Consider the following 27,593-nt stretch of genomic DNA (forward strand, 5'->3'; position numbering starts at 1 on the left):
TTCCAATCAACCTTTCTGTGAAGAAATTGTTATAAATGAGAAACAAAAGTCTCGATATTTAGCAAAGTTTAGATTGGTTTATTTTATATAGACAGAGCAAGCAGCGCTGGGGAAAACGTGAGGGGTCACCGCCCACTCCACGCTTCCACCGAACCTGGTTTGCAGCTCCCTTTTTATAGTCTGGTTTTCCTTGGAGTAATCAATAATTGTTATTGTTTTGTTGTAGTAATTCTGCAAGGTAAGCAGTGGTGGTCAAAGAAACTTCCAAACTTCTGTGGGACAGCTCTTGGGACAATTGTTCATGTAACCATCTGGTCTTGGCAGATAAAAAACAGGAGAAGTGGGAAGTCTGATCTTTAGCAGATCGTGTGTGATTGATCACACAAAGGCAGAAAGTCTGATTCTGCAAAAAAACATTTCAGACTATGGAAAACCCTATTTTTTTTTTTTTTTATAAACTCGTATACAATATTCAATATACAAAATTCATACTAGGGGAATTTAAACAAAATGGGTTTAACCATATCTTTCCTTTTATCTAGGTCCATGTTCTTTTCTTATTTTAAGTATTCTTAAGAATACAAACTGCAAAACTTGTATGATTAACATGAATCATTTATCAATTATCACGAAATTCATCCTAATGTGATAATTGATAAAAGATTCATGTTAATCATAAGAGTATTGGGGTTTGTATAAACCAGAATACTTAGGTCTGAAATGAAGCATCACCACTGCTTACCTGGCAGAATTATGACCAAAAAAAAAAAAAAAAAAAAAAAAAAAAAAAATTATTGATGACTACAAGGAAACCACACTATAAAAGGGAGCTGCAAACCAAAGTTTGGTGGAGCATGGAGTGGGCTGTGACCCCTCTGCCTCCCCAGCGCTGCTTGCTCTGTCTGTATTAAATAAACCAATCTAAATTTTGCTAAATATTGAGACTTTTGTTTCTCATTTATAACACTAATGTCTGACCTACACCTCCCCTGGTGTAGTTTGACACTGGGTGGGTGTCTGCCCTCCCTGCACCTTGCAGGGATGTGGTGCCTGGACCTGCTTGCCAGGGAAGATGCAAAAAGCTTGGTTTGGAGAAGCCTTCCTGCTTTCTACAACTCTGCCCTGGGTTAATTTGCTAGTGGTGTGAGTTGAAGAGTTCAAGATCCATTTGGATAGGTTTTAGAGCTAAATCAGGTCTAGTGGAAGGTGTCCCCATCCATGGCAAGGGGGTGGAATGAGGTGATCTTTAATGTCCCTTTCAACCCAAACCATTCTGTGAATACTCTGTTAGTGCATCTCACCAGGAGGCACTTCCTGGGATCCAGCATTTAGGAATATTGCTGCCTGCCCTCTATTGCTGTCCCACACTCTCCTTGCAAAGCCAGCATTGCAGTGCAGCATTCTGTGATTCACAGGGAATTCCATCTCCCATTGCTCGTGTGTGTAAAATATTCACAGGTGGGACGGGACTATGAAGTGCATTAATGAGGACAGTGCAATAATGGCAAGGATTTGGCAGACAAATTGACTTTTATTGAGGCTCCAGCAATCACAGCTGGAGCAGCAGAACTAGACCAAACCCACGGGTTGTAATGGGGTGAGGAGACCTAGAAAGCAGCAATCCAGAAAAGGAAACAGGGCAGGCAGGGAAGGGCAGGTTTGTGCCTGTCCTTACGTAACAGAGGAGTTTGCTGTCGGTGACAGCGGGGCACTGTGGGATTACACGGGCAGAGCTGAGTGAAAAACAGGGAAAGGAAAAATACTACCACCCTCAAATTAAACATGCCAGTCAGAAAGAGGGTGAGGAGCTGTAGCTCAGAGAAGACAGCACAAGCAGTGATGAGGGCATGAGGTCAGGCAGCAAACCTCTCAGAGCCCAGGGATGGGCACACAAGGAAACCAGAGATTGTGTGCAGGTGGCTGAGGCAGACATCACAGAGAGGTGCAGCTCCACACTGCAGGAAAAGTCCCAGCACCCTGTCTGGGCACAGGGAGCTTCCTGAGACAGCAGGGCACAGCTGAGAACTGCATGTCAGCAAAATGGGACTCAGGGAGACAGGGGTAGAACTGAGGGTGCATATTTCAGTTTGGGGTGAGCAGCAGGAAGATGTTGACAGCTTGTGATGTGGCATGATTTGTTTTATACAGAAAAAATTCCTCCCTGTGAAGGTGGTGAGGCCCTGGCAGAGGTTGCCCAGAGAAGCTGTGGCTGCCCCTGGATCCCTGGAAGTGTCCAAGGTCAGGCTGGATGGGGCTTGGAGCAACCTGGGATAGTAGAAAGTGACCCTGCCCATGGGAGGGGGCTTGGAATGAGATGATCTTTAAGGCCCCTTCCAACTTAGTGCATTCTGTGATTCTGTATTGTTTTGTGCCACCTCATGCAGTTCATGCTGTATGCCATCCTCCACCCTCTCTCCCTCTCTTTAGAGCTCCCTGACTTTCCTGGCAGTATCAGCATCTCTCAAAGCAGTATTTTGAAATAGCTTCTCTTATGCTGCTGAGGGAAATGTTTCACATGGTATCACTTATTGATACTGAATGAGTTTTTTTTGGCAGATGCAGGCCAGGAGGAGATGGTCAGAGACATGAACCTCTTTTCTCTGCAGTGTCCATGCTTTGAACTGGAGGTAGAGGTGACAACAGGCTCTTTGTAATTTCATCCTGTCACTTTGAATCACACGGGGATCCTTATCAGCAGATCCTTTTTTTCAGACAACACACGGCATATTACCCTCAATGGCATTTCCTTTTCAAAACAGCATTCTGTGCTTTGATCAATGTGTAAAGGATAGATGAGGGTTGAGTGCAGTCAGATTTGATCTACCAGCCTGGGATATGAGAAAAAGGAAGGCATTTGCATAATACACTGCTCTGGTTACATGAGTCAGGGGCTGCTGTAGTCTACAAACATTCTAGATATAGAAGTGGTAATATTTATGGAGGCAACCTTGAAACCAGATTGCAGAGACACATAATCCCAGCAGGTTTCATATACTGAAGTCTCCAAACTTAAACTGAACAAAAGTTTCAGTTGCTTTGCACAGTGTTAGTGACCAGCAGCCAGTAGAAAGGTGAGTAAAATTCTCAGTTTTGAGGAAAGGTGCCATCTGAAACTAACTGGGACTTGGATTTTGTTCACTTCTAGTTCACAGCCCTGGCCTGGTTTTCAAGGAGCAGTTAACCTGTCCTTTGCAAGTTCACCTTGTGTCCTGTATAAATAAGCCTTGGATACCCCTAGCTCAAACCCCTCCAGGGCCCATCAAGAAGCATTTCCTTCTCCTTTCCCCTGCAGGTGTGTCAGCTCCTGCCACATGTCCAGTGATAAGGGGACCTGGAGGTGAAATGCCACGATGGGCATCCTGCAGAGAATCTCAACACAACCAGCACAGCCTGAAACAGGTGCAGCACAGCAGAGGGTTTGGACTGTCCCCAAGCAGGGCAGCAGGGAGGGCAGGCAGGAGGAGAACCCAACAACCTGGAGTTCTCACTGTCCTGAGGGAGTTTTGCCATCCAGATCCAGCTGTGTCAGCGCTGGAGTAAGAAGAGCTGTGAATAGCTCCTGAGTCCCAGTGGGGTGTGCAGGAGCTGTGCCCATGGTCAGCACTTGGAAACTGGCAGGGGGCCATGGGAATCCACAGGAATTCATCCCTGCAGGAAGTTCTCATCCATATATAGCTCTTCCTTCCCTGGCAGCAGCTGCATGCAGTGCCATTCTCCCATGGCACTGCTGGAGAGGAATTGGGAGCAGTGGGCAGAGGGGTCAGGGCTTCCCAGGAGATCCTCTCTCACATCCTGTGTAGTGAGGGCTGGGACATGGGACCTGTCTGGAAAACATCTCCACACCTGCTTTGCTGTGTTGAAGTTGGAAGTTAGAAACCTAAGGGAGAGTTCTGATCCTCTCTGAACAGAGCTGGGAGGAACTTTGGGGCATTGCTTGGTCTGGCTCCTGCCCCAAAACAGCATCAGCACTAAACACTTTCCATACAGGAGCATGTATACTGATTTTTTCTAATTGGGTTTTTTTTTTGTTTGTTTGTTTGTTTTTAATCCTCAGATTTTAAAGTGGAGAGTCCTTACTCTCATTAAACAACCTTTTCTAGATTTAACCATTTTCAACCCTTGAAAACGTCCCTGAATTGTCCTCGTTACAATGTTGAGCTGGCAACATTTTGTTTTAATCCCTACTGGGGAAAAAAACCCAATTTATTCCCTTTCTCTTTGCGTCAGCCTTTTAGGTATTTAGAAATGGTTATTGTATCCCCACAGTCTTAACAGCCCAGCAGAGACTTTCCCCAGACTAAACACAGATGGGTCCTGCAGTCCTACACAGCCAGACCCTGAGCTGTTCCCAAGTACCAACTAGAATCTCTCCACCAGGCCTCACCTTTCTCAAAACATGATACCTGTGATGTTTATAAGCCCAATGAAATGTTTGCCTTTTTCACAGCGGCATCACCAATTGATTCTTTGATCCACTCTACACCAGATCTTTATCTGTAAAAGGCCTGGCTAGCCAGCAAGTTCCTATCTCACATTGCCATGGATCATTATCACATGTCTGCATGGACTTGCACTCTGCATGCTGCCAATCCTTTTTCCATTTTGTTGAGGTCATTTTGACTTTGAATCCTGGCCTCCAGAGTGCTCAAGGCTCTTCCCATACAGGTCCCATTTGCCAAAAGCATAAGCATAATTTTTATTCCTGGATTTGGGTCATTAATAATAATTTATGAGTGCCTGCAGGACCAGGGCCCAGGTGGGGTGGGAGAATCACAGAGTCACTAGGGTTGGGAAAGACCTGCAAAATCACCCAGGCCAACCATTGCCCAGCACTGCTCACCATGAAACAGTGTCCCCAAGTGCCACATTTGAACATTTCCAGGAATGGTGATTCCACCATTTCTCTGAGTAGGCTGTTCCAATGCCTCAGCACCCTTTGGATGAAGAAATTTTTCCTAATATCCAATCTACTCACCCAAACCTTGGGATAAATAGAGGGTATTTCCTCTTGTCCTGTTCTCTTGTTACATGGGTGAAAAAGGCCAACTCTCACCTGCCACAACTTTCTTTCAGATGTCATAAAGCTCCCCTTGAGCCTCCTTTTCTCCAGGCTGAGCCCCCCAGCCTTGTGCTCCAGACCCTTTCCCAGCTCTGCTGCAGCCCCTTGTTATAAACGAGAAACAAAGTCTCGATATTCAGGAAAATTTCGATTGGTTTATTTTATATAGACAGAGCAAGCATTGTGCTGGGGAAAACGTGAGGGGTCACCGCCCACTCCACGCTTCCACCGAACCTGGTTTGCAGCTCCCTTTTTATAGTCTGGTTTTCCTTGAAGTAATCAATAATTGTTATTGTTTTGTTGTCGTAATTCTGCAAGGTAAGCAGTGGTGGTCAAAGAAACTTCCAAACTTCCATGGGACAGCTCTTGGGACGGTTGGTCATGTAACCATCTGGTCTTGGTAGATAAAAAACAGAAGTGGGAAGTCTGATCTTTAGCAGATAGTGTGCAATTGATTACACAAAAGCAGAAAATCTGATTCTGGCAAAAAGCCTTTCAGACTATGGGAAACCCTTTTTTTCTTTTACAAACTGGTATACACAATATTCATAACAGGGGGATTTAAACAGAGTGGGTTTAATCATATATTTCCCTTTATCTAGGTCCATGTTCTTTTCTCATTTTAAGTATTCTGGTTTATACAAACTCCAAAACTTCTACGACTAACACGAATCATTTATCAATTATCACACCCTCAATATCTTTCTCGTCGTGAGGGGCCCAAAACTGAATCTAGTTTTCAAGGTGTGGCCTCACCATGCCCAGCACATGGGGACGGTCACTGCCCTGGTCCTATGGCTGATCCAAGGCAGGATGCCAGCGTGGGAGACAAAGAATGGCGTTCTGCCGGGGGCAGCGCGGCGCGGTCCCAGCGCTGTGTGCGCTGAAGCGGAGCAGAGGGGCGAGCGGAGCGGTGCGGGCCCGGCGCGGTGCGGCCGCAGCGCCTTTGTCCGCGGGCGGGCGGGCAGAGGCAGGGCGGCGGCGCGGTGCGGGCCCATGTGGCCGCAGTGCCGCCCGCCGGCGGGCTGGGGCTGGGCCCGAGCATGTGCAGCTGCGGCAGCACCTGGCAAGGAGCCGCAGCGCCGGGGATGTGAACCAGGCGGGGAGGAAGGCCCTTGACTCATCAGATAAATCCGGCCCCGCACGGCGAGCGAAGGCGGAGGAGGCGCGGCGACGAGCCGGGGAGGATGGCGGGGGACAGCGAGCAGCGGCTGGAGGAGCAGGGGCAGCCGAGCGGCGGGGAGCCCTTCCTCATCGGGGTCAGCGGCGGCACGGCCAGCGGCAAGGTGCGGGGCCCGGCGGTGCGGGGCTGGATTTGGGTTCGGGTTCGGGGCCGGGCGGGCTCCGTGCGGCGGCCCCCGGGCCGGGCGCGGCGGCCACATGGCAGCGCGGCGGGTCCGAGCGGCCGCCCCGCCGCCGCCACCGCCACGTGCGCGGCTCCGCGGCCGGGCCGCGGGCTCGGGGCGAGCGCTGGGGCTGCGGGGGAGCCGGGGTGGGGATGGGGATGGAGCCGCGCTGGGTGCCCGGGGATGGGCGATCCGGCCGAGGGAGCGCGGACACCGAGGCCTCTGCCCGGCACACGTGGAGGGGGGTGCGGGCTGGCTGTGGGATTCACTCGCTCCTTCGCTGCGGCCGGGACCTAGTGTCTCTCTGTGTCCCCGGGCAGAGCTGGGGGCTGCGCGGAGCAAGGGTGGCCGCAGCTCGGCCGGGGTAGAGGCGGCATTTCCCCTCCAGAACCTTTCTGTGGCTGTGTGCTCAGCGCTTCCCCCGTCCCCTTCACCTGCACTGACCCCTGGGGATGCCCGCCCTGCTGGGCACCTCGGGGGCGATGCAGTTTTTTAATTTCCTCCCCTCCACCCCTCGCCTCCAATGGTGTCCGCCGTGCATGGGGGTGCCCTTCTCTGCCCAACTTTCGGGTAGCAGGAGCGGGGATTCTGCAGCAAATGCTGACTCACAGCGGCTGAAGGACCTCCTGGCTGCTGTGCCGGGAGGGGCTGGCCCTTGGCAGGTGGGAGCGGAGCGGGCGAGGGCTGCGGGCCCGGGGCAGCCGCCCCCGGGGCAATGCGGGTGTTCCCGGCAGGCTGCTACACCCAAACTGCAGCGCAGGGCAGCCTTACGGCTCCTCAGCCTTTTCTTTGCCTTGTTTCATATACCGTGTGTCCGTCTGAATTTGTTTAACCTCTCTAGGTCACTTTATTTCTTAATAAGAAAGGAAAATTGCCTTTTTTTTTTTTTTTTTTTTTTTTTTTTTTTTTTTTTTTTTTTTTTCCTTTAAGAGCAGTAAAAGCAGCTCCGCAGCTCATCAGCGCTGGTATGCAGGGCAGCACTTCTGCCTGTATCTTGGAAAGGATGAGCAGCTATACCTGTGAAATATTTCTTGCTGAGAAAACTGAATGTGGGCTGGCACAGGGGAAGGATGAGCTTTAGATCTCCGGGTTGATGCTGTTTGGAGGGGGATCCCTCCTTCTTTTGAAGGATGGCATAACCCAGCTGCTGAACTCAGCCTGGTGTTCTAAGCATGTGTCTCTGAGCACCCTATTGATTCTTGGACTGCTGTTGCTGCTGCAAGGGGGAATAATCCAGCTGTAACAGGGGAGGGATGGTGAGAGAGGATGCCATCTCCTCCGGTGGGAACCAAAGCTGGATTGTTCTTGCAGTACAGCTCCTGGTGACTCAAACACGCTGGGTTTGTCTGTTCTCTGATGCGTGGGTCTGCCTCTCTGTAGTTGTCCCAATAACATCGTGTCTGGCGCTGCTGAACTGTTATGTCTCTGAACATTGTGTCTCAGGCCCACAAGGTAAAAGCAGTGATTACAGTACAATGCACCACAGTGGTGCTCAACTTCAAAGTGAAAATGCTCAAGAGCAGCAGGCTGCCTTAGGAGAAAAAAATAGGGAAATGGTCCTTTCTAGCAAGGGAGATGTACTAACTGGCTTTTCCTGTCTCTCAGCTTTGATTTCCCCCACTCCAGTGACTGTTGGTTGAAGGGAATCCAGCAGATCACTACAAAGTTGGTGGGAGAAGGCTGCAAGAAATATGCTGGCAAAACCCCCCTCCAAACAACAGGAAAAAAGGACCTGGGGCTTGTGCCCACAGCCCCTCAGATTCACATTTGGTGCAGCTGCAAGGCAGGGGTGTGGGGGGCTGTGCCTCACTGGCTGGTGACAGTGCCCTGTGCCCGGCAGTGCTGGATGCTGCAGTGGGGCTGATGTGGTTTGCTTAGCTAAGGGCTTGCCTGCAGCCAGAATCCAGCCCTACCAGGGGCTACCGTGCAGATGTGCTGGCTCTGGGTGAAAAGTGAGTGCTAGCAGGAAGGTGAAGCAGGCACCTTTCCCCCTGGGAAAGCGGCAAATCCGTCCGACTCGCCTTGACACCAATTGGGGGTTGTTGTCGCAACACACCCCTTTGGCAGCACACCAGCCCTAAGATAACAGAGGCAATTTGCCTTCCAAGGCCCCCCACAGCTCCTCCCACTGCTGCTTTTGGGTCTGACATGGGGATAATAGGCCCCACAGTCCCATCCATCCCTCTTGGTGTACCAGGCTGTGGAAGGATGGGATTGTGTTTTGTAGCTTGCCACAACTCGTGTGGTGTGGTGCCCTGGGGAAGCTGGTGTTGGAAGTGGCCAGCCTTCCCAAAGAGCTGGGGATTGTTTGGCTGGTGTTCCTTAAGTCTGTGAGAACTCAAGTTCAAAGGCTGAGTGCTCTTCCCTAGTGAGCAAAAGAGGCTTGAGCAACTTTGGCCAATCCAATAGGGGTAGAACCCTGAAGTGCTTTCCTGGTTTTTGGCTCTGGAAAGAAAGCTGGACTGTGTTGGGAGCAAAACTGGGGAGCTGCAGAGCTCCTGGGCAGTCTGGGATGCTGCAGCCTCTGTGAGGGCAGTGCAAGCTGCACAGTGGCTGTTTTGAGCCAGCTCAGCTGGGACAGGCTCTGCACACAAAAAAAGAGCTGTCCTCTGAAATCCAAGCACTGTGCAGTCTGGACAAAGCGTGCTGCGGTTTCCTGGGGTGGAGATGACATTAAGACCCCCATCTTGTGTCAAACCTGAAGAGGACTGGAACTGCCTGGTTCCCTCAGAGTGCTTCCCAAGGCTGGTTGTCGCATTTTCTTTCACCCTGTCTGCTCTCAGGTGTTCTGCTGGAGCTCTCGTTTCCCTCTTGCACCCATGGCCTTTGTGCTAACAGCTTCTTCCCTTGCTCCTGCAAGACGTTCCTGACTACCAAGGACTCTGCAGCGTACAAGGCAGGCAGCCAGGCTGCGGGCTGGAGGAAAGTTCAGCAAGCTGCTGAGATGAGCTGGGAACTATTGGGATACCTCCTTAAGCTCTTTCTGTCTGCTCACTTCAGCTTAGCTGCTGGGACCTGCCAGCTCTGCCAAGCAGTGCCTGGAGCAGCTTGCTCGCAGCAGCAGGGTGGCTGCAGGCATGGGGATGGCTCTTTGAGCTCAGGCTGAAGCCTTATTGTTGTCCCCACGAGAAATGAGGTGCTGATTGCTGCCTTCCAACAGGAGCTTGTAAGATAAGACAGATTTGTAAAGGGCTGATTGCTTTGGTTGGCTGCTCATCGCTCAAATTATAGTGAGGGCTGAGTATGGGTGCCACTGCAGCCCTGTAGTTACATCATTTGGGTCTTGAGTTAGCACATCAAGTTCCCAATGTGTGTTTGGACATGCAGCCTCAGAGTTTCCAGCCTGCAGAGCACCGAGATTGCAGGCTGTGTTCAGCCAGGTGTGCTCTTCATTTACCCCACTAGGCACTTTGAGAAGAGTGAGCCAGCCAGGAGGCTGGAATTGCCCAGCCAGGCTGGGACAGCCAGTGTTGGCCCCAGAGAAGGAGTGGCCTGAGCTGCATGAGGCAGTTCCATCTCTGCATGGAACCTCTTTTGTGACACAGCAAGGGCTGAGGTCCCCGCAGCAGCCCGGGGGTCACTGCCACAATGTCACCACCCGGATGGCTGGCAGAGAAAAGCCCGGGGGAGATCCGGGAATGACTCCCCCGTGGGAGGGGGACTAACAGGAATTGCAGCAGCCCTGTGCCGGTTCAGCACCATTTCCTGGTGACGTTGGTTTGTGGCTGGCAGGAGCCCTGCATCACAAGGTCTGACTAGTTAAACACTGGTGTCAACGTGTGCTAGAGACTCATCAAACTTTCTAGTAGAACGTTGTTCTGTGCCAGCCCTGATCGGTCTGATCCACAGGACGTTTTGATGGGTCAGCCCTTTCCTGTTACTGATGGAATATGTGCTCATTATGGAGCCTGCTTACCACAGTCCCGTGGGCTCAGCCAGCTCTGGGCTATGGAGTTTGCAGCAGGGGCTCGGGAAAAATATCCTGTGCCTAAAACCAGAGGATTGGGAGGGATTGTGTTAGAGGGCTTGTTTTCCTCCCTGCATGTAATCTGTGTTTAGAGCCTCTGTGTGGGCCTGTTTATGCTCCAGCCCGGGGTTGCTGATCACATGCACAGTGTCCCAGGGTGAGTGAATAGAAACCTGGCTATCCTACTCCTGCTCTGCCTGGCCTGTGGCTCACAAAAGGGAAAGGCAGGGTGGTGAACCTGCCTGGGAATGCTCTGGGTGGAGGCCGAGGCTTTTGGTTCAAGAATAGCAAGTTTCCAGTGCTAGTGTTGCCACATGTATGTGCTCCCATTAGGACTGGAAAGGATGGTGTGGGTCACGAACTGGCTGTCTGCAGTCACAGGCATTTTATAGATGCTCTGGGACCCTTCCCAGTTTGCTGTCTGTTCTGTGTGTCATCCCAGTCCAAGCACTTCCTGGTACTTTATAATTACCATAACTTTCAGGAAGACACCAACATCTGTAACTCGTGTGCTGCAGGAGATAAGCTGGAGATAAGGGCAGCGTGCTATAGAGGACAGCAGAGAAATTAAACAAATAATTACAGTGGTTCCTTATGTTTGATCTGGGTGAAAATCCTGTCAGAGCACAAAACTGGAGACTGATTTATCCTCAAAGGTGTGATGAGGACACCCCAACCAGGCTGCTGCAGATGCAGAGCCATCGCTAGCTCCTGCCAAGCCAGCTCCCAATCAGATCCTACAGGAAGGGCATTATGGCACTGGTGTCCCTGGAGATAACCTCTGGGCTCCTCTCCCTCTGGGATGTGACTGCTGCAGTCTGTCCTTGCTCCTGGTTGTGCTGTGGGCCAAGGGCATTGCTCTGTTGGGGATGACTGTCCTCATGAGCAGCCTGCAGTGGTGTGCCTCTCTCTCTACCTTGTGCTTTTGGCACAGCCCTTTTCCTGCTCCCAAGGGATCTGGCAGCTTCAGTGCTTCTTTAGGGCTGGAATCAATTGATCTGGCTAAGTCACTTTTGCTGGGTGTCTCATCTAGAGTCTCTGGGAAAATAGGAGCTTGAACATCCCTCTGCAGTGTTGGGTTCCTTGGGGATGGACAGATTGCTCTCAGCATCTCTTAGCATCTCCACCTGCACAAGGCTTAGGAGTTCCTGCTAGCCCAGGACAGGCCTTGCCCTCCTGGGGCTGGAGGCATCAGCTGTGTCCTGGCCCCTTCTCGTGGTGGTTGCTGCTGGGTGACTGTGGCACTGCCCATCAGCTTTCTCCTTAATACCCATCGGAAACCGTAGTTCACTGTCTGAATTGTAAGTCATAATTCACTGATCAGAGCTACCCAAGAGGGATTGCAGGATAATCTGCATAATAATGTCAGGGAATTAGTCAGCTCCTGAAGAATATCTGAGCAGCTGGCTATAGGCCACGAGTGAATGTGAATTAAATATGTAATTAATATACTCCAAATAAATGTCGGGGTTAGGCCTCCAAATACCCATCTGTTGAGTTTCTTCCCCTGTGTCCCACCTCTCTGCTTTTGGGAAAATAAGTTGGATTTCTTCCCCAGGTGCCCTCTGCATCTTCCCTCCCCAGCAGAATAAAGCTGTACTTCTTCCTTGAACACTGGCTGTTTGTGTGCTTGGTTCAGGGGAGGAGTCCTGCAAGGGGAGCTGCAGCTGCTCCTGCTCAGGAATAACCTCTTGCTTGCACAGTGCTGTGCTGATACCTTCCTTTCCATGAGCTGTGAGGTGTGGGCTGGTTTGCACAGCTTTCCCAGGGAGCAGCTCGAGCACAAAGCCTGGGGGAGGGCACTCTGGGGGTTTTCTCCAGCCTGGAGCCGAGTTCCCCTCGCTGCAGCGTGTGGGAAGTCATGAGCGATGGCAGGAGCCGGGGTCCCTCCCTGCCTGCATGCCTGGAAAGTCCTGCTTCAGTTCTGTGTGGCCACCATGGGAAAGGTCTGCTTGGCAACCACGGAGCCTCAGAGGCTGCTGGCTCCTGGCTATATTTAGTTTTAACCAAGTTCTGGAGGAGGGGAAGGCTTTTTCTTGAGAAAGCATCCTGTTGCTGGGAGTTTGCTGCGGCTGAATCACCGGCAGTGTTGGCTTTGGCTTGTGCAAGGTGTGCCAGGATGAGGTGGTTATGGAGCAGGGGCTGAGCAGAGACAAGAAGCTCTGGCATAGCTCTCCTATTCCTGCAGATGAGTTGTGTCATGTAAGGCGCAGCTAGTGCTGGGCTTGTGTACTGGGATCACATCACCTTTCTCAAGCCATCCTCTGCACTCCTGGGCTTCTTGGAGAAGAAGCAATTGTCTTCTTCCCTGGAAGAAGCAGTTTGGAATTGGCAAGAGAGGGAATCTGAGCCCAGGCTGCCCCTTCAAGTGGGTGCTAAGTGCATGTTGTCAGCATGTGTCCCCTGCATCCAGACTGGTGCACAGTACTTTGGAGTCATGCTCTATTCTTGCTCTTACTGGGCATCTCTGGGTCTCCCCAAAACCTGGCTGTGCTAATTTCCAGTTATTGATGGATCTTTTCACAGTCACACATGTATGTTGTGCTGCTTTGGGATAAAAGGGAGCAGGGAATATGTCATTTATTTGGAGGGACACTTCCTGAGGCTGGGAGTTTCTGTTCCCGTTGTGTAGGGGAGTTTCCAAGCTGTGTGTTTCTGGTTTTTCTTCCTCCTTAACAGTGGGTGTTTATCAGCCAAGGGGAAAAACTGCATGTCCAACTGTAGGAGTTGTTCAGGTTGGCATCAGGCACTGCCCCTCATGAGACACTGTTGTTCCTATCACAAATGATAGTGAGAAAAGGAAAAACCTTCTCTTGGATGTTGCTGAAGTTCACTGCCCTACTAAGGGCTGAACACAGCCCTGGAATGGACTAAGGCAAGCTGAACATGCCCTGTCCCCCACTGTCCCTATGTCCTGCTGCACTTCTTGCAGGTGCCATATGTGAGCAGAGCCTGGCCCACACCTGCAGGACCAAGGGGACAAGTGTGCCCCTTCCCAGAGCCAGGAGGTGACATCCCTGCTCACCCAGGCAGTATGGGGTGCTGAAACTGAGCATCTCTCGGTTCTGGGAGCAGAATGTCCTTGTGGTTGTCTTTCTCCACCACTTGTGCCAGCTCTCCAGAGCCCACCAGGGAAAAGGGAAGGGTCCACTCTTGTCTGCCAGGTTGGTTTTTCCAAGAGGCACCATCCACCCCGGAGCCCTGGATGGCAATGCATCTGGGATACAATCTGTTCCTCATCTGGAAACCTAGAGGGAGGGAGGATGTGTTCCTATCTCCAGCTGCTTTGGGCTACTTTCTCCTTGGGCTTTTCTCACCATCAGGTGTCTCAAATTGTGAGGTATGGAACTAGAGGGTGATTTTCAGAGCTGGTGGAGGCTCTTCTCCACCTTCCAGAATCCATAGACCAGAAATTACTGTGCATAAGGCTGAAGGAAGACTAGCACTGTTTGTCTGATGCTCTCAAATGATTTTATAGCCAGTACACATGCTGAGGTCCAAGGGAAGAGAGTGAATGCAAATCCACATGTTGCTTTCACTGATTCAAAGGAAAGAACTCCTGCTCCCTCCCCTGGGCTGGCAAAAGCAGTTTCTGGTGCAGATCCACGTGGAACCTGGGAATCTGTCTGTGTGGCTGTGGTGAAAGGTGGTTTATTCCTAATGGCAGAGGGCCTGGGAAGTTTGTTACCCTCGGCAGCTGTGGGCAAGGCTGAGCCCTGCTGTGCTGCGTGCAAGCAGTGGTGTCTGGGGGAGTGAGCGGGCAGGAAAAGTGGGAAAGAGGCACTGAGCACACCCTGGTTTTGCAAAACCTATAGCTGGATAAGCAGTAGGGCTGAGAAGGATTTGGGGAGTAGGAAAACCGAGGAAAGGGAGAGTGAGCTGCAGCTTTGACCGTGTGTGGACGGGCAAGTGACTGGCACGGAGTGTCAGGGCTCTGTTCTGGGTGGGAGCAGCTTGCTGCAGGGCAGGGCTGCCAGTGTGGCTTGGGAAGCATGTCCTGCCTGCTGGGAGAGGCAGGAGAAGAAGGTGGGATGCTCAGGAGACCCCATCCCTGACCCAAAACCCAGACTACTGCCCAGGGCTGCCCGGGCTGCTGTGGGTCAGCTGGAGCCGGTTCTCTCCACAGCAGAGCTGTGTGTGAGCCTCTCCAGCCAGGCTGGGGATGACTCACAGCCCAGTGGTCACAGCCAAGTCAGGTCAGCCTGGCCTGGAGGGAAGAGACAGTCTCTGGAGAGGGGAATGCTGTCAAATCTTCCAGCTTCTCAGGCAAACAGCCTTGCTCTCTGCCTGTCGGGGTGACCTCCTCTGGCAGGCATGCATTCCCCTCCCTGTTCCCTCTCACCAGGGCTGTCTTCAGCTCTGCTGCTGGAGGTTGCCAGCCAGGTATGGAGCAGATGGCTGAGCCATCCAGGAGGTGGGAGCATGGAAAGAGCCACTGGCAGGCTGGAGAATGCAGGCTGGGGCAAGCATGCTGCTCTTTGCAAGGCACAGGGTTCAGCAGAGTGGGGCCAGGAGCAGCTCGGCTGGGCACATGCAGCCAGTGTGATTCCCTGAGTGGGAGCAGCTCCCTTTGGCACTGGGCAGTGGATGCCATGGGGCAGGAGCAGAGCACTCCCCAGCCAGCCTGGCCTTGGCTCCCAGTGGCTGGGGCAGTGCTGGCAGCAATGCAGTCACCACCAGTGCATTGCACAGCGCCCAAGCACTCCCGTGACTAAGGAGAAGGGACTGCAGCAGGCTTGGGGATTTGTCCCGAGCTGTGCTCTGGGTCGTGTTGCAGTGGTGGCCACAGAGCCGGTGCCAGGCACCCTCTCCCAGCCTGCTCCCTGTGCAGTGTGAGGTGCCTGCTCCCTGTGCAGTGTGAGGTGCCTGCTCCCTGTGCAGTGTGAGGTGCCTGCTCCCTGTGCAGTGTGAGGTGCCTGTTCCCTCTGCAGTGTGAGGTGCCTGCTCCCTGTGCCACCCTCTCCCTGTGCAGTGCGAGGTCCCCGTCCCTGTGCCAGCAGCACTCGGCAGCCGGGCCCACGTGGCTCCTGAGCCGCTGACTCTGCAGTGCCCTGAGCTCGCTGTGCCAGCAGGCACCAGGGTATGCTGGCTCCTCCCAGCCCTGGCAGCTGTGGCAGAGATCCCTGATAAAGTCCCATGGTTCTCTTTCTCATGTCTTCCCATCCTGGGCTTTGTTTGCTCTCCCTGAGGACTGTCTTGTGCTGGAGCAGAGCTGGGGGAGCCAAGACTGCTTTTTCAGGGAGGAGGCTCAGCCCTAGTGCCCACGGGGAGATGCCTGGCAGGCTGGAGTGCCTGGGGCCCCTGGGCATGTGGCTGAACCCAGGTAGGAGCCAACTGTTTTTCTGCTGCCACTTGTGCCCAGAATAGCAACTGTGGGCAGGCTATAGGGGCGGAGGAGAGGGTGGCAGGCAGCAAACTTGGTGCTGCTGTCACACTAAAGAGTACCATGGTGATGCCTCTGGAGCACTTTTCCCTCAGTGGCTTTGGGAAAACCACAGACTCTTGGCTGGAGATGCAGCAAGGAGACAGGGATGCTACCTGGGGACATCTTCCCTGTGCCACTTAGGTGTAACTTGCTGCTGATGTGCTTTCTTTGCTATTCCTTTCCCAGTCATCAGTGTGCTCCAAGATTGTCCAGCTGCTGGGCCAGAACGAGGTGGACTATCGCCAGAAGCAGGTGGTGATCGTGAGCCAAGACAGCTTCTACCGGGTCCTCACCTCGGAGCAGAAATCCAAGGCACTCAAAGGCCAGTTCAATTTTGACCACCCAGGTGAATGGAGGATGGTGAATGGGCTGGAGTGGGACCCCCAGCTGCAGCAGCAAAGAGCCTGCATGGACACTGGGGCTCTGAATTCTCCTGGGACAGGAGTGGGTGGCTGGCTTAGTTAAGCTCTGGTAGAGCTGGTTGCATTGCTGGCAGGGTGGTTGGGATCACCTGTGTCTCATCTCCATCCTTCTTGGGAGAGAAATGGAGTGGAGTGTTTGGGATGAGAAAAACTCCTTAACACCCTCCTCTTCCTGCAAAAACATCCCCCAGTTTGAAGGGACCTTAAAGGTTATCTTGTTCCAGTACCCTTCATCTAGAGCAGGCTGCAAAGGAACAGATTGGTTTTTGGTGCAGCTGAGTCAGGCCCAGAGGATCTGGCCTGGCAGAGTCCCTGAAGCCAGCAGCTCCATGTCCCTGCTTCAAGCAGGGAACCAGCTGTGCAGCTGCTCTGCCAGCCCTTCCAGCGAGGGGCCCTGCCCTGTAACTACAACAGGGGCTCTTTGAACCATCTCTAGGCTCGGTGGGGAAATTCCAGAGCTGCTGTCCCTTCGTCCCTGTGAGGACAATGGCCAGAGGCAGCGAGCACTGAGCAAACAGAGCCCTGTCTGTCTGGCAGCTCAGTGCTGGAACACTGCTCCAGTCTCTGTCCAAGGGCTGGAGCCCTGGAGGAGATGCCTTCCTGTGCCTGGGCTGGCAGCACTCCTGCACAAGGACAGTATTGATCTCTGCAGGCCAAATCCCAGGCTGGTGCAGAGCCACAGAGCCCCGTGGCTCTGGCAGAGCTGGGCCCTGCCTCGTCCCTGGGGAGGTGCAGGCCTTTCCTCCCAAGTCAGTCTGTCTGTCTGTCCCCAGTGCGTGGTGCCAGCGACTCTGGCTCGGGTGAAGCTCAGCATCTGGCGGGTGGGAGAGGTTGCAAAGCTGCCTCGGGTAACGTTTGCTCTCTCCTCAGATGCCTTTGACAACGAGCTGATTGTGAAAACACTCAAAGAGATCACAGAAGGGAAGACGGTCCAGATTCCTGTCTATGACTTTGTCTCCCACTCCAGGTCTAACAGCTGCTCCTGCCTTGCCATGCCTCTGCTAACGTCCTGTGGTGCTGCACGCTGCCCTGCCCTTCCCAAACTCCTGCTCTCTGCTTGGCTGCCTAACCTGCCAGCACAGAGCTTCCATCCTAACTCCTCCAGCCCTGGGTTAGAGCATCCCAGGCAGATACAGGCACAGGCTGAGGGTCTGGAAAGCTGTGTAGCCACCCAGCAACATCCAGGGGGTTATGACCTCCCTTCTCTTCCCCCATCCACGCCTCCACTCCCCAGAAACTCAGTGTTTGCGGATTTAACAAGTACTCAAACAGCCTGGCAATGCCAGGAAAGGAGGAGGACAGCAGTTCTTGCTCCTGTAACACTCCCCTTGCATGTGTTCAGCTTGTTCTGGCATGCCCATGTTGGTTGTGGATGGCGTGGCTCTGCTCCGTTTCCCACAAAAGCACAGGGAAGCGCTGCCTGCATCCCAGGGAAGCAGAGCTGCCCGTGCAGGTTCCTGTGCTCAGCCTTTCCTGGGCTCCCTGGCTTGGCACATAACCCTTGTGAGCAGCAGCTGCCGAGGTGGGGGGAGAAGGGCTGGCGTGCTTCCCGCTGTGCTGTTTGTCCTTCCAGGAAGCGTACGTATGCCTTGGATTCCCTCCACGGCGGTGGGGTAGGTCTGCCCTCTCCTCGGTGCCCCCCTGGTGCAGCAGTGGTGTCCCAGGGTTGGAGCAGTGCTTAGCAGCACCGCTGTCTCCCCCCACCTCTCTTTTTGCTCTCCGGCCTCCCCCAAACAGCAGGTTTTGACTGTGCTTGCCCTGGCAGGAAAGAGGAGACGGTGACCGTGTACCCTGCTGACGTGGTGCTGTTTGAGGGCATCCTGGCCTTCTACAGCCAGGAGGTGCGGGACCTGTTCCGCATGAAGCTCTTCGTGGACACCGACGCTGACACCCGGCTGTCCCGCAGAGGTGAGGACAGAAATCCCCCTGACTGCTCTGGGCAGCTGTGACACCAGAGCAGGCTCAAAGCTCAAAGAGTGTCACTGGGGCAGCAGGACAGTTCCTTGCTCTGTGTCTCTTGGGATGCAGTGGGATTTTTGCTGCCTTGGCTGGAATTCCTCCTTTGATGACTGCTGAGTGTGCTGTGTCCTCGCATGGCCCCGTGGCACCAGCCCAGTGCCAGCAGCTGCTGCCAGCCAGCAGATGCCAGCAGGGAAGGGAGCAGTGGGCAAGCACAGCATCTGGGCAGTTCAGTCAGAAGGCAGTGCCTGATAGATCCACTCAGGGCCTGGGCTGTGGGTGTGCTCGGAGGGTGGCATTCGGGCCGTGGGCAGTGCAGATGGGGAGTCTGGCTGTATGTTTGTGCAACCCAGTGTGGAGCCTGTGTGATACCTGGCATTGGGGGGTGATGGTTTGGGGGCAAGGAGCCCTAGAAACCAGAGTGTCCCTCTGTAGGAGTCCCCATGTCCTGCTAGCTTGGCTGTGGGAGGGACACCACACTGCAGAGCCTGCGTGGTTTGAGATGTGCTTCTTTTCTCAGCAGCCTTGAGGGAGGGGTGGGGTCACTGATGCAGCACCTCCTGGGTGACTACAAAACCATTTGGGGACTCTGGGGGCAGAATTGCCTTCTGTCTGAACTATTCCTACCCCTGCCTGGTTCTGACAGGCTCCACAGGGTGCCTGGGGATGCAGAAGATGACCTAGAGGAGCAGTCCCTTCCAAGAGCTCTGTGCTGTGACGAGGGGAGCGCGTTCTCAGTGCGTCAGTCTGGGACTGTTGTGTGCATGGATGGGACTGTTCCACTCTGCAGTGGAGCTGGTCTTGCCTGCCCTCCTGCTGTCAGACACATGCAGAGCCTCCTCAGCTGCTGGGATGTCATCAGCAGTGATTAACATCTCCTTTTTATGAATCCCTCTTGACCCTGCCCACTGTTCTTGCATGACTCATCCAGGGAGGTGACAGCACAGTCCTTGCAGGGAGATGTAGTAGCAGGTCACATATATCACTTGCAGGATCCCAAAATGTGAGCCCTAATCCCTTAAACTCTGCTGTGCAGGGGCTCAGGGCCATACCCAGCTGTGGGGTGTGACCCCAGCCACACACAGCTCCCTGCTCAGCCTTCCCTGGTGGGAGAGGATCAGAAGCATAAGAGTGAGAAAACTTCTGGGTTGAGACAAAGACAGTTTGATAAGTAAAGCAAAAGCCACAAGGCAAGCAAAGTGAGGAATTTGTCACCACTTCCTGTGGGCAGGCAGGTGTTCAGCCATCCCCAGGAAAGCAGGGCTCCATCGTGTGTAATGCTTATGTGGGAAGGTAAACACCATCACTCGGAATATCTCACCTTCCTCTTTCTTCCCCCAGCTTTTTATCATCATGTATGTGGTGTGGAGCATCCTTTGGGTCAGTTGGGGTCAGCTGTCCCAGCTGTGTTTCCTCCCCCACTGTTGGGGTGGGGTGAGGAGCAGCAGAGACCTTGGATCTGTGTAAGCACTGCTCAGCAATAACAAAAACATCCCTGTGTTATCTACCCTGTTTTCAGCACAAATCCAAAACACAGCCCCACACCAGCCACTGTGAAGAAAATTAACTCTATCCCAACCAAAACCAGCACACTTTCCACCCCTTATTCCACTTAAATGATGCCCAGGTCCCACACTATCCAGTCCATTCTCATTCCCCACCTTTGGTGTAACACTCATATCAATGCCCTATTTTATGGATCACTCCTGTAACAGATCTCCTGAGTGTCCACTGAGTTAATTTAGTTCCTGACTTTTGGGCTCCATTCAGGACAGGAGAAGGTGGTGTGTAGTGTGGAGCTGTTGGGTCACTGCTGTGCTCACACTGCTGCTTGTAAGGCTTCTACTTCTCCCACTCACCATCAATCACTTGCAAAAGGGCAGCATTGCTGATGGAGGTGCTGCTGTCTCCTAGTTACTGCAGCTCATTGTTCTCCTGGTGGGAATCTGGCCATTTCCCTGCCATCAGCAGTTGGTAAGACCACTGCAGCATCAAATCTGTTTACTGTATGTGCCTGTCATTTCTGGGAAAGGAGAGTCTGTGTGAGAGGTGCCAAAGGTATAATCATGTCCCTGGAACGTAGCTGGAGGCAACTCATAGCAAAAGTTGGGATCTTGTGTTGTGATGTGGCCCTGAGTCATCCTTCTGTCCCAGAAGTGCTGAAGGGTTGCAGCAATTGGGTTTTCAGCTGGGCAGCAGCAGGAGATGAGGTTCCTGGAAGTGCAGTGACAGCTCAGTTAATCAGTAGTGCTGGGGTTCAGTGTGTGCAACTCACACCATCCCCATCTCAGCACCTCTCCCCAGAAATTCTGCTAGCAGAGTGCAAGGGGCAAGGTCTGCCAGGTACCTCAAACAGGGATCCATGGGGAGCAGGGACCTAATTCTGGCTAAGCTCCCTCACTGCCCTGTCCTTGGCCGGTTTTCCTAAAAAATAAACCAGGTCCAGTGTCACGTGCATGCTTTGGGTCCAGTTTGAGTTTGGACCTGCTGGCTTCAAAGGAGTGCTGACCTGTCCTTGGGATATTTGCCTGCCCTGCCAACAATCCCTCTGGACAGGGTGTGTGGCCTTAGCCTGGGCTGTTTGGGCCAGGTACAAGACAGCAGGTGTTTGACTTGTGTTTGTGTGTGGGGTGATTGTCCTGCTGTGGTGTGCCCTGGGAAGAGGCAGGAGAGCTTTGTCCTGTCACACCAGCCCCTGCACCCCAACAGATAAGGTGTGGGACTGGGAAACAAAAGTGTTATGTTTTCCCTTTCTCTTTTTCTGTGTTGCTCAAGCCAGGGCTCACTCCTGCTCGCTGGAGCAGGCAGGGAGCTGGCAGCCATCCTGCTGCCAGCCCTTTCCCCCATCACTTCCCCCATGCAGGGCTGTGAAAGGCCATGCTGTGAGGCTGCTGGCTGAAGGCACACAGAGCCACGGGGACAGTGCCAGAGCAGCAGCGTGCTGGCCCCCAGAGCACACGGGCACTGGCTGCCCAGCAGGTCAGGCAGGCTGGCAGGGCAGGGCTGTGCCTTGGCTCATTCCAAACTCACATGCTGGGGAAAAGCCAGCAGCCCCCCAGGGACAGCCAAGAGCCGTCTGCTCAGCCACAGGGCTCTTCCTTGTGGATTGAATTCCTGCTGAACTGGGGCACTTGTCCATGCTGAAGTGGATTCAGACTGGAGATGGCACTGGCCCAAACAGCTCGTGCAAACAGGGTGAAAGGCCTGAATGGCAGAACAAGCAGGAGACTGGTTTGCTCTCCTGCCTTCAGGCTTCCTCCTGAGCTGACCTGCCCAAGCACCTCCTCAACCTCTGGTTCTCCTGCTTGGCTGGGACTGCACAAGGAGCCTGGCAGAGCTGTGCAGGTGGGAGAGTTTTACTCTCCTCACCTCTGCAGATCTGAGTTAAACTGTGCCTTAATGTGTGTGTGTGTGGCTGAACCCCACTGCTTTTCTGCTCTTTGGGCAGCTCTGCACTGGGATGGCTGAGAGAATGCCCAGGCAGGCAGGACAGAGTGACATGAGGGAGGCAAAGCCTGAGGCTGGGAGCACTTGGGACTGGGCTGGCACTGGTTACAGCTGGAATGTGCATGTAGAGATGAGAAGGGCGGGAGGCCAAGAAAAGCCCTTGGTCAGGTCAGCCTGCCCTTGGCTCCCAGGAAAACTTGGAAGCAGGTTAAAAGCATGGAGCAGGGCTGGGATGTGCTCAGACACATGGACAGCAGCTTCCAGGAACGGTGATCTCAGGTACAAATACAAAACACCTGGGTCACTGGCTAAGGGCTCACTGAAGGGCAAGGGGGTGGAGATCTGTGCCTCAGCTCCTGACTGTGCCTTACACCTTGCCCTCAGTGCTACGAGACATCAGCGAGCGAGGCAGGGACCTGGAGCAGATCCTATCTCAGTACATCACCTTCGTCAAGCCTGCCTTTGAGGAGTTCTGCTTGCCGGTGAGTCAGGCCAGTGACAGCTGGGGGGGTTCAACAGGAGCTCTGTGCCCAGAGCTCACACCACCCTCCTGGGCCTTGCTGCCTCTCTGCAGGCTCTGGCCAGGGCAGGGTGTGATGGGGACTGTTTATACAGCCACTGCCTTCCTGCTGAGATCACCCTTCCCTTCGGGAAGGCAGCATGGCCAGAGGAATCCCTCCCTGTGGAGGGCTGACCAACCACTGGGCAGCTCAGCCTGGGAGAGAAGGTGGAAGGTCCTTGGCTGTATTTAGCTGGGGAATGGGAGGTCGTTGCCCCCAGGCAGAGATTGCTGTGTCTGCCTCCTCTTTTGGGCTGTCCTGCCTGCCCTTTTCACCCTGCTGGCCTCATGCTTGGGAGGGCAGGGAAGCTTCTTCCTTCTCTCTGTGCCGTGGGATGTGGCCTTGCAGGTTGCATTTCCTGGCTGGTGAGTGGCAAGGCCTGCTTGGAGAAAGGAAGCTCCTTTGGGAGCTGATAACAGAGGCAAGTCCCTGCCAGACAGGAACTGTGTGGGGGAATTTACTGCAGTCCTGCAGACTTGCATGGAAATAGCATGTTTGCAGGATCAGCCATTGTACACCTTTCCTGGCTCTCATGGAGAGGAGCCTGTGCCTTGGTTCTCAAGGTTTCTCAAGCAGATATGGTAGTTATGGTAGCTATACAAGGATTTTTTTCTTTTTATTCTGGAGGAAGTGAGCCCTGAAACCTGGGAATTGCTGGCCAGCACCACAGACAGGAGTTAAACTGCCTCCCACCTTAGGAACATCTCTATGCCTGTCTATCTGGTCAGCTTTGCCCCTTACCTTAAGAGGGACTGATTCTGTGCTACAAGGTCTTTTCCTGGCTCTTGCACAGCTCCCTTTTTTCAGTCTCACTCAGCTGAGGCTCTGGGGACCAATTCCAAAGCCCAGAAAGGCTTTTCCTGAAAGGCAGGTCCAGCTTGTGAGGCTCTTCTTCTTGCAAGTCCCCAGCCCAACAAGATAAATTCACAGTTTTTCAAAGCAGCAGATGCTGCATCTTCTGCTGAAGAGTCCGTAGGAGAATGAAGTGAGAAACAAGGAGGGCACAAAACTGCCTTGTTTCTACCCACAACTTTGCAATGGTCTGCTCCCACTTCCAACCTAGTGTTGGCTCAACTGCAGAGCAATGCAGGCTCAGCACCCACTGTTGCTGTTATTTGACTCCTAAAGCAGCTCTGGGCCAAGTGGTCCAGTACTGAAACAGTCCAGCATATGCTGGTGATTTTTGATATGTCTGGAAGCACTTGGAGGTGTGAGGTGACACCCATCACCCCAGCTGGCTTGGTGGGCTTGCACGCCAGCTGTAAAACTGACACAAACAGGGAGGAAACAGACTGGCACCTGCAGGTGAAACTAGGTCAGGACTGCTGTCCTGAATCACACCTTCTTTGCAAGTGATGTGGTAGAGAATTCTCCCCCCTTCCCAGACAGATCTTGTGGCTGTGCCCAGGCAGGCCAGCTCATGCTCTTGGAGCAAGTCTGGATTGGATTCAGGGAGAGTGATGTTCCCAAGAGCATCAGCTGCTGGAGTCGTGTGATTATGAGGCTTCTTAATTGCAGGTTTTGTTTAGGATGCCTCTTACTGGCTTCTGTGTGAGCTGATGAAAATGGAGTCAGGGCACAAAGCATGGCCTATAAACACAGCAGAACACAAATAAGATCATCCCAAATGTACTATCAGCAATGACATACCTCCCAGTGGGTCTGGGTTGAGCAAGGAGCTGCCCCAGGGAGCAGGGACAATGCCCCAGCCTGGTGTCTCTCCACTTTCCCTGTAACACAGTGCTCTCTCTCCTCCCAGACCAAGAAATATGCTGATGTGATCATTCCCAGAGGAGCAGATAATGAAGGTAAGCACCCAGACCCTGCTGGCAGCCAGCTTTGGGCTATTGCTGTTGCAGTGGAGTTAGGCTGGAGGTAGCAGCACCTGCCACAGAGGGGACTCAGGCCACTGCCACCCGAGAGTGCTGCTACCACAGGTGTGCCAAGACGAGTGTTCCCTTTGCTCCTGCTTGGAGTATTATTGACTGGGAGTTTGTGTTCCACTAATGCCTCCAGCCCCACTCTTGATTCATCCCACACAAAAGGCAGTGTGCAAGTGGGTCAGCCAGGTGGAGACCATCAGCCTGACCATCCTGGGATCAGGTCCTGGGGGATAGGAGGGGGTAGCGTTGCCTGGGAAGGCTGACCTGGAACAGAGACTAGACAGGGCAAAATGAATAAAACAGGCATTTATTGAAAGGACACACTTTGGGCAGTGCAAGAGCCCAGCTAGGGTTACACCCAAATCAAATCCAAGATGGATCCTGATCATGAGTTTTACACTTTTATAAGTTTGGGTTCATCTACATATTGAGGTCAATTTTCCAACCACAGCCTCAGGCTATGAAGTCTCAGCCCCCTTTCCCTCACTGCTGTTTCTGCTTTTTGGGTGCCAGGTGTCTTTGATTCTGTAGCTGGGAAGGGATTGCTTTGTCTAACTACCCTGTGAGGAGAGCTTACTAACACCTAATATAAAATTTCAGAGCAGCGATTCTGGAAAACATAGAAGCTAAAACGCAAGGCACCAATAGCAGTGGGAGGGACAGCAGGGGCACAGCCCTGCCTTGCCTGTGGTGGATTTGCAGCCATCCTAACGCCACCTCTCCCCTTTTGCTCGCAGTGGCCATAAACCTGATCGTGCAGCACATCCAGGACATTCTGAACGGAGGACTCAGCAAGCGCCAGAGCAACGGGTACCTGAACGGCTACACTCCCCCGCGCCAGCGGCAGCCCTCAGAGTCCAGCAGCCGGCCCCACTGACCCGGGCAGAGGCCACGGCCCCGCGGCCCCTCTGTACATACTGACCACTCGTTCCCCCCTTATCTATTTAAGAATCCAGACGGAGACGAATGCCTTTAATTTTGTATGTTCCGATTGCCGAATGAGAAGCAGCCGGTTGCTCGGGAGCCCGGACCACCCTCAGCTCCCGGCCTCGCTCAATAACTCCTCCAGCACGGAACCGGCTATAAATCTCTATAAATATAGAATTGCTCTATTTTTGTGTAAATGCAGAATAACGGAAAATTACTTGCCAGGCTCAGTGTTGCTGGGAGGGACTGGGGCTGGGAAAGGGGCTCCTGGGAGGTGTTGGTGTCAGGATCTTCACCTCAAAGGCGGTAAGGAAGGAAGAGCTGTGGTGTCCTTCCTGGGAAAGGGCAGTGGCAGCTTGAGTGTGGCCCGAGTGTTACACCTCAGCTGGGTTTGTCTCTTCCTGCTGTTGCTGTTCAGGTCCAAGCAGCCTGGTTTTGGCTGGCAGGTGCTGCACAGTGCCTCTGGCAGCTGGGAGAATGATGTGGAGTATCTCCCCCTGACTCTCTGCAGCTCCAAGTCTCAGCCTTTCAGCAGCATCCCATTCTGTGCCTGACACCCCCTCCCACCACAGGTGTGGGGCTGCTGTCACACCCTCCAGCCAGGACCTGGAAGGTGGTGCTGGGTATGTGGCCGTATAAACACGGCCTTTTTAGCAGTCTCAGTGCCTGGCTCATGTGGGAGCAGCATGGGGATACCTTCAGCCCCTCTGGAGCTTGGTGGCTGTGTCTGGTGGCACTGTTAGTTGACCCTGGGCTGACAGGCCTGGAGGTTGGCTTGCAGGTCAGAGGTGTGTCTCATTCCTCACTTGGTTTTGCTCTTGTATGGGGGATTTTGGGGCTTATGAGGTATGGTCAAGGGACAACCAGCCTCTTCTAAAAGAAAGGGGCAATGGCTGATAAAAGGCAGCTGCTGAGCTGCCTTTCTGACGGGCTCAGCAGTGTGTAGTGGTCCCTGCACTGCCTTGCATCCCCATGTGGGACATCAGCAGGTCCCATCTGTGTCGTGTGAAACTGGCTGCCCAGTAATCCTCTGCTCCCTGTTTCAGTATCCTGTGTCCCTTTCACTGTCCTGGGGAGGACACTGTCCCTGCAGTCTGTTGTCCCAATGGCTGCCCAGGGTGAGAGTTAGTCTCCCCTAACTTGGTGGTGCTACAGCAGCCATGTCCAGAGGGGCTTGGTGGGGTTGAGCTACAGATTTAGGGATGCCTGGGGAGGCCCCCTTCAAGATGGGGCATTTTGGCTGGGACAGGGACTTGGTGGGATGGTAGCCAGCAAAGATCCTTCAGCCAGTGCTGCTAAGACTGACTTGCCCTACCAAACCCAAAATTTCACAGGCATCCCACAAAGCTTGGAGCAGAGACCCTCAGCCTTGCTCCCTCGTGGCTTTTCCAGTCTTTCCAGAGAATTGTTTTTACTCTGTGGTTAAGAGTTTAATGGACCATGCTCCATTGCTCTCCAGCCTGATGTGAACTGGGACAGGCTTTGGTCTTGGAGAGAGCAAGAAAGGAAACACCTCCCCCCAGTGACTGCTGCTGGGGCAGACTCATTCCTTCTTGCTCTTTGATGAGGCAGCCTTTTATCCCTCTCCCCACCTGCCAACACTCCTCCAGGCACATCACCTTTGCCATGACCAAGGGCTGGCACCGCCTGATTCTGTGTAGGTAAGAGGGACCAGAACTGGTGATGCTTCTCAGGGCTCATGCAGAAGACAAGATAAAATACTGGCCTCCTCTCCCCAGTGAATAAACACAGAATAAATGGATGCTGGTGTTGTCTCCTGTTTGGTGCTGCATGGTGCTGATTGCAGTCCCAGGATAGAAGCAGACTTGGCCAACCTTGTCTTAGTTCTGCAAGTCTAAGCCAGACCTTGAGCAAAGCTGCTGGCACAGATCAGTGCTTTGGTGAAGAAGGAAGCAGCAGCTCAGTATTTTGGCTGGCCCCCCTCACTGTAAGCCTCAAAAAACTCACCTGACAAGGCTTTTTAAAGGGCTGATGGTTGTTGATGTGCTTTCCATTAGATGCACAGGAGAAATACTGACAAGATACTCTTGAGAGGTCAAAACAACCAAAAAGACCTTATGGCAAATTTAGAAAATCAAATAACTTTGGCAGAAGGTTTAGAGCACTTTCTTCAAAGGATTAAATTGGCCCATTCAACTTTGCAAACTTTAAGCCCATTCCATTTGAAATTATTTGTGAATTCCAAGAAGAGGGAGTTAGAGGAAGTAGAAAGCAAGAAAAGGTAGAGAAAATGACACATATAGCTACCCCCTCCTGGGTTCCAGAGGTGTTTTATCTGATGAAAACTCCACGAGGAGATAGGGTTAAGACCTGTGCTCACTTTGAGTTCAGCTTTAGCTGCTCCTTAGCCTTCCTGAGCCCTTGCCCCAGGTGGGTTTTCCAGTCATTAGGCCACTTGGGAACTTGGTTAGGGCTCCAGGGGCAGGTGTGGAGCGTTGCCTCTGGGATTGGCAGCCCCTGCAGGGCTGGGATACAGGATGGGAGATGTGCAGAGCAGGGCCTGACCTGCCCCTTCCCCCACATGCACCCCAAAATGTCTCAAGACATCATTCTGTCACACTCAGCAAGTCCTGGTGC

General features: G+C 53.2%; 1 protein-coding gene across 2 annotated transcripts; it reads left to right on the plus strand.

Moving 5' to 3' along the window:
- The first annotated feature begins 6,019 nt into the window (after positions 1-6,019).
- On the plus strand, positions 6,020-26,757 carry UCK2 (uridine-cytidine kinase 2). Of its 2 annotated transcripts, XM_056497585.1 has the most exons (7): positions 6,037-6,345; positions 15,984-16,143; positions 17,090-17,186; positions 17,985-18,127; positions 22,010-22,107; positions 23,945-23,993; positions 24,806-26,757. In XM_056497585.1, exons 1-7 carry the CDS (start codon positions 6,247-6,249, stop codon positions 24,943-24,945), a joined length of 786 nt encoding a protein of 261 aa, XP_056353560.1. In that variant the 5' UTR covers positions 6,037-6,246; the 3' UTR covers positions 24,946-26,757. The 2 variants fall into 2 exon arrangements, with proteins under 2 accessions (XP_056353559.1, XP_056353560.1); XM_056497584.1 differs by lacking the exons at positions 22,010-22,107; positions 23,945-23,993; positions 24,806-26,757 and having other exon boundaries at positions 6,020-6,345; positions 17,090-18,077.
- Positions 26,758-27,593: the final 836 nt, after the last annotated feature.

Source organism: Oenanthe melanoleuca, chromosome 8, assembly GCF_029582105.1.
Source record: "Oenanthe melanoleuca isolate GR-GAL-2019-014 chromosome 8, OMel1.0, whole genome shotgun sequence".
Classification (NCBI taxonomy): Eukaryota; Metazoa; Chordata; class Aves; order Passeriformes; family Muscicapidae; genus Oenanthe; species Oenanthe melanoleuca.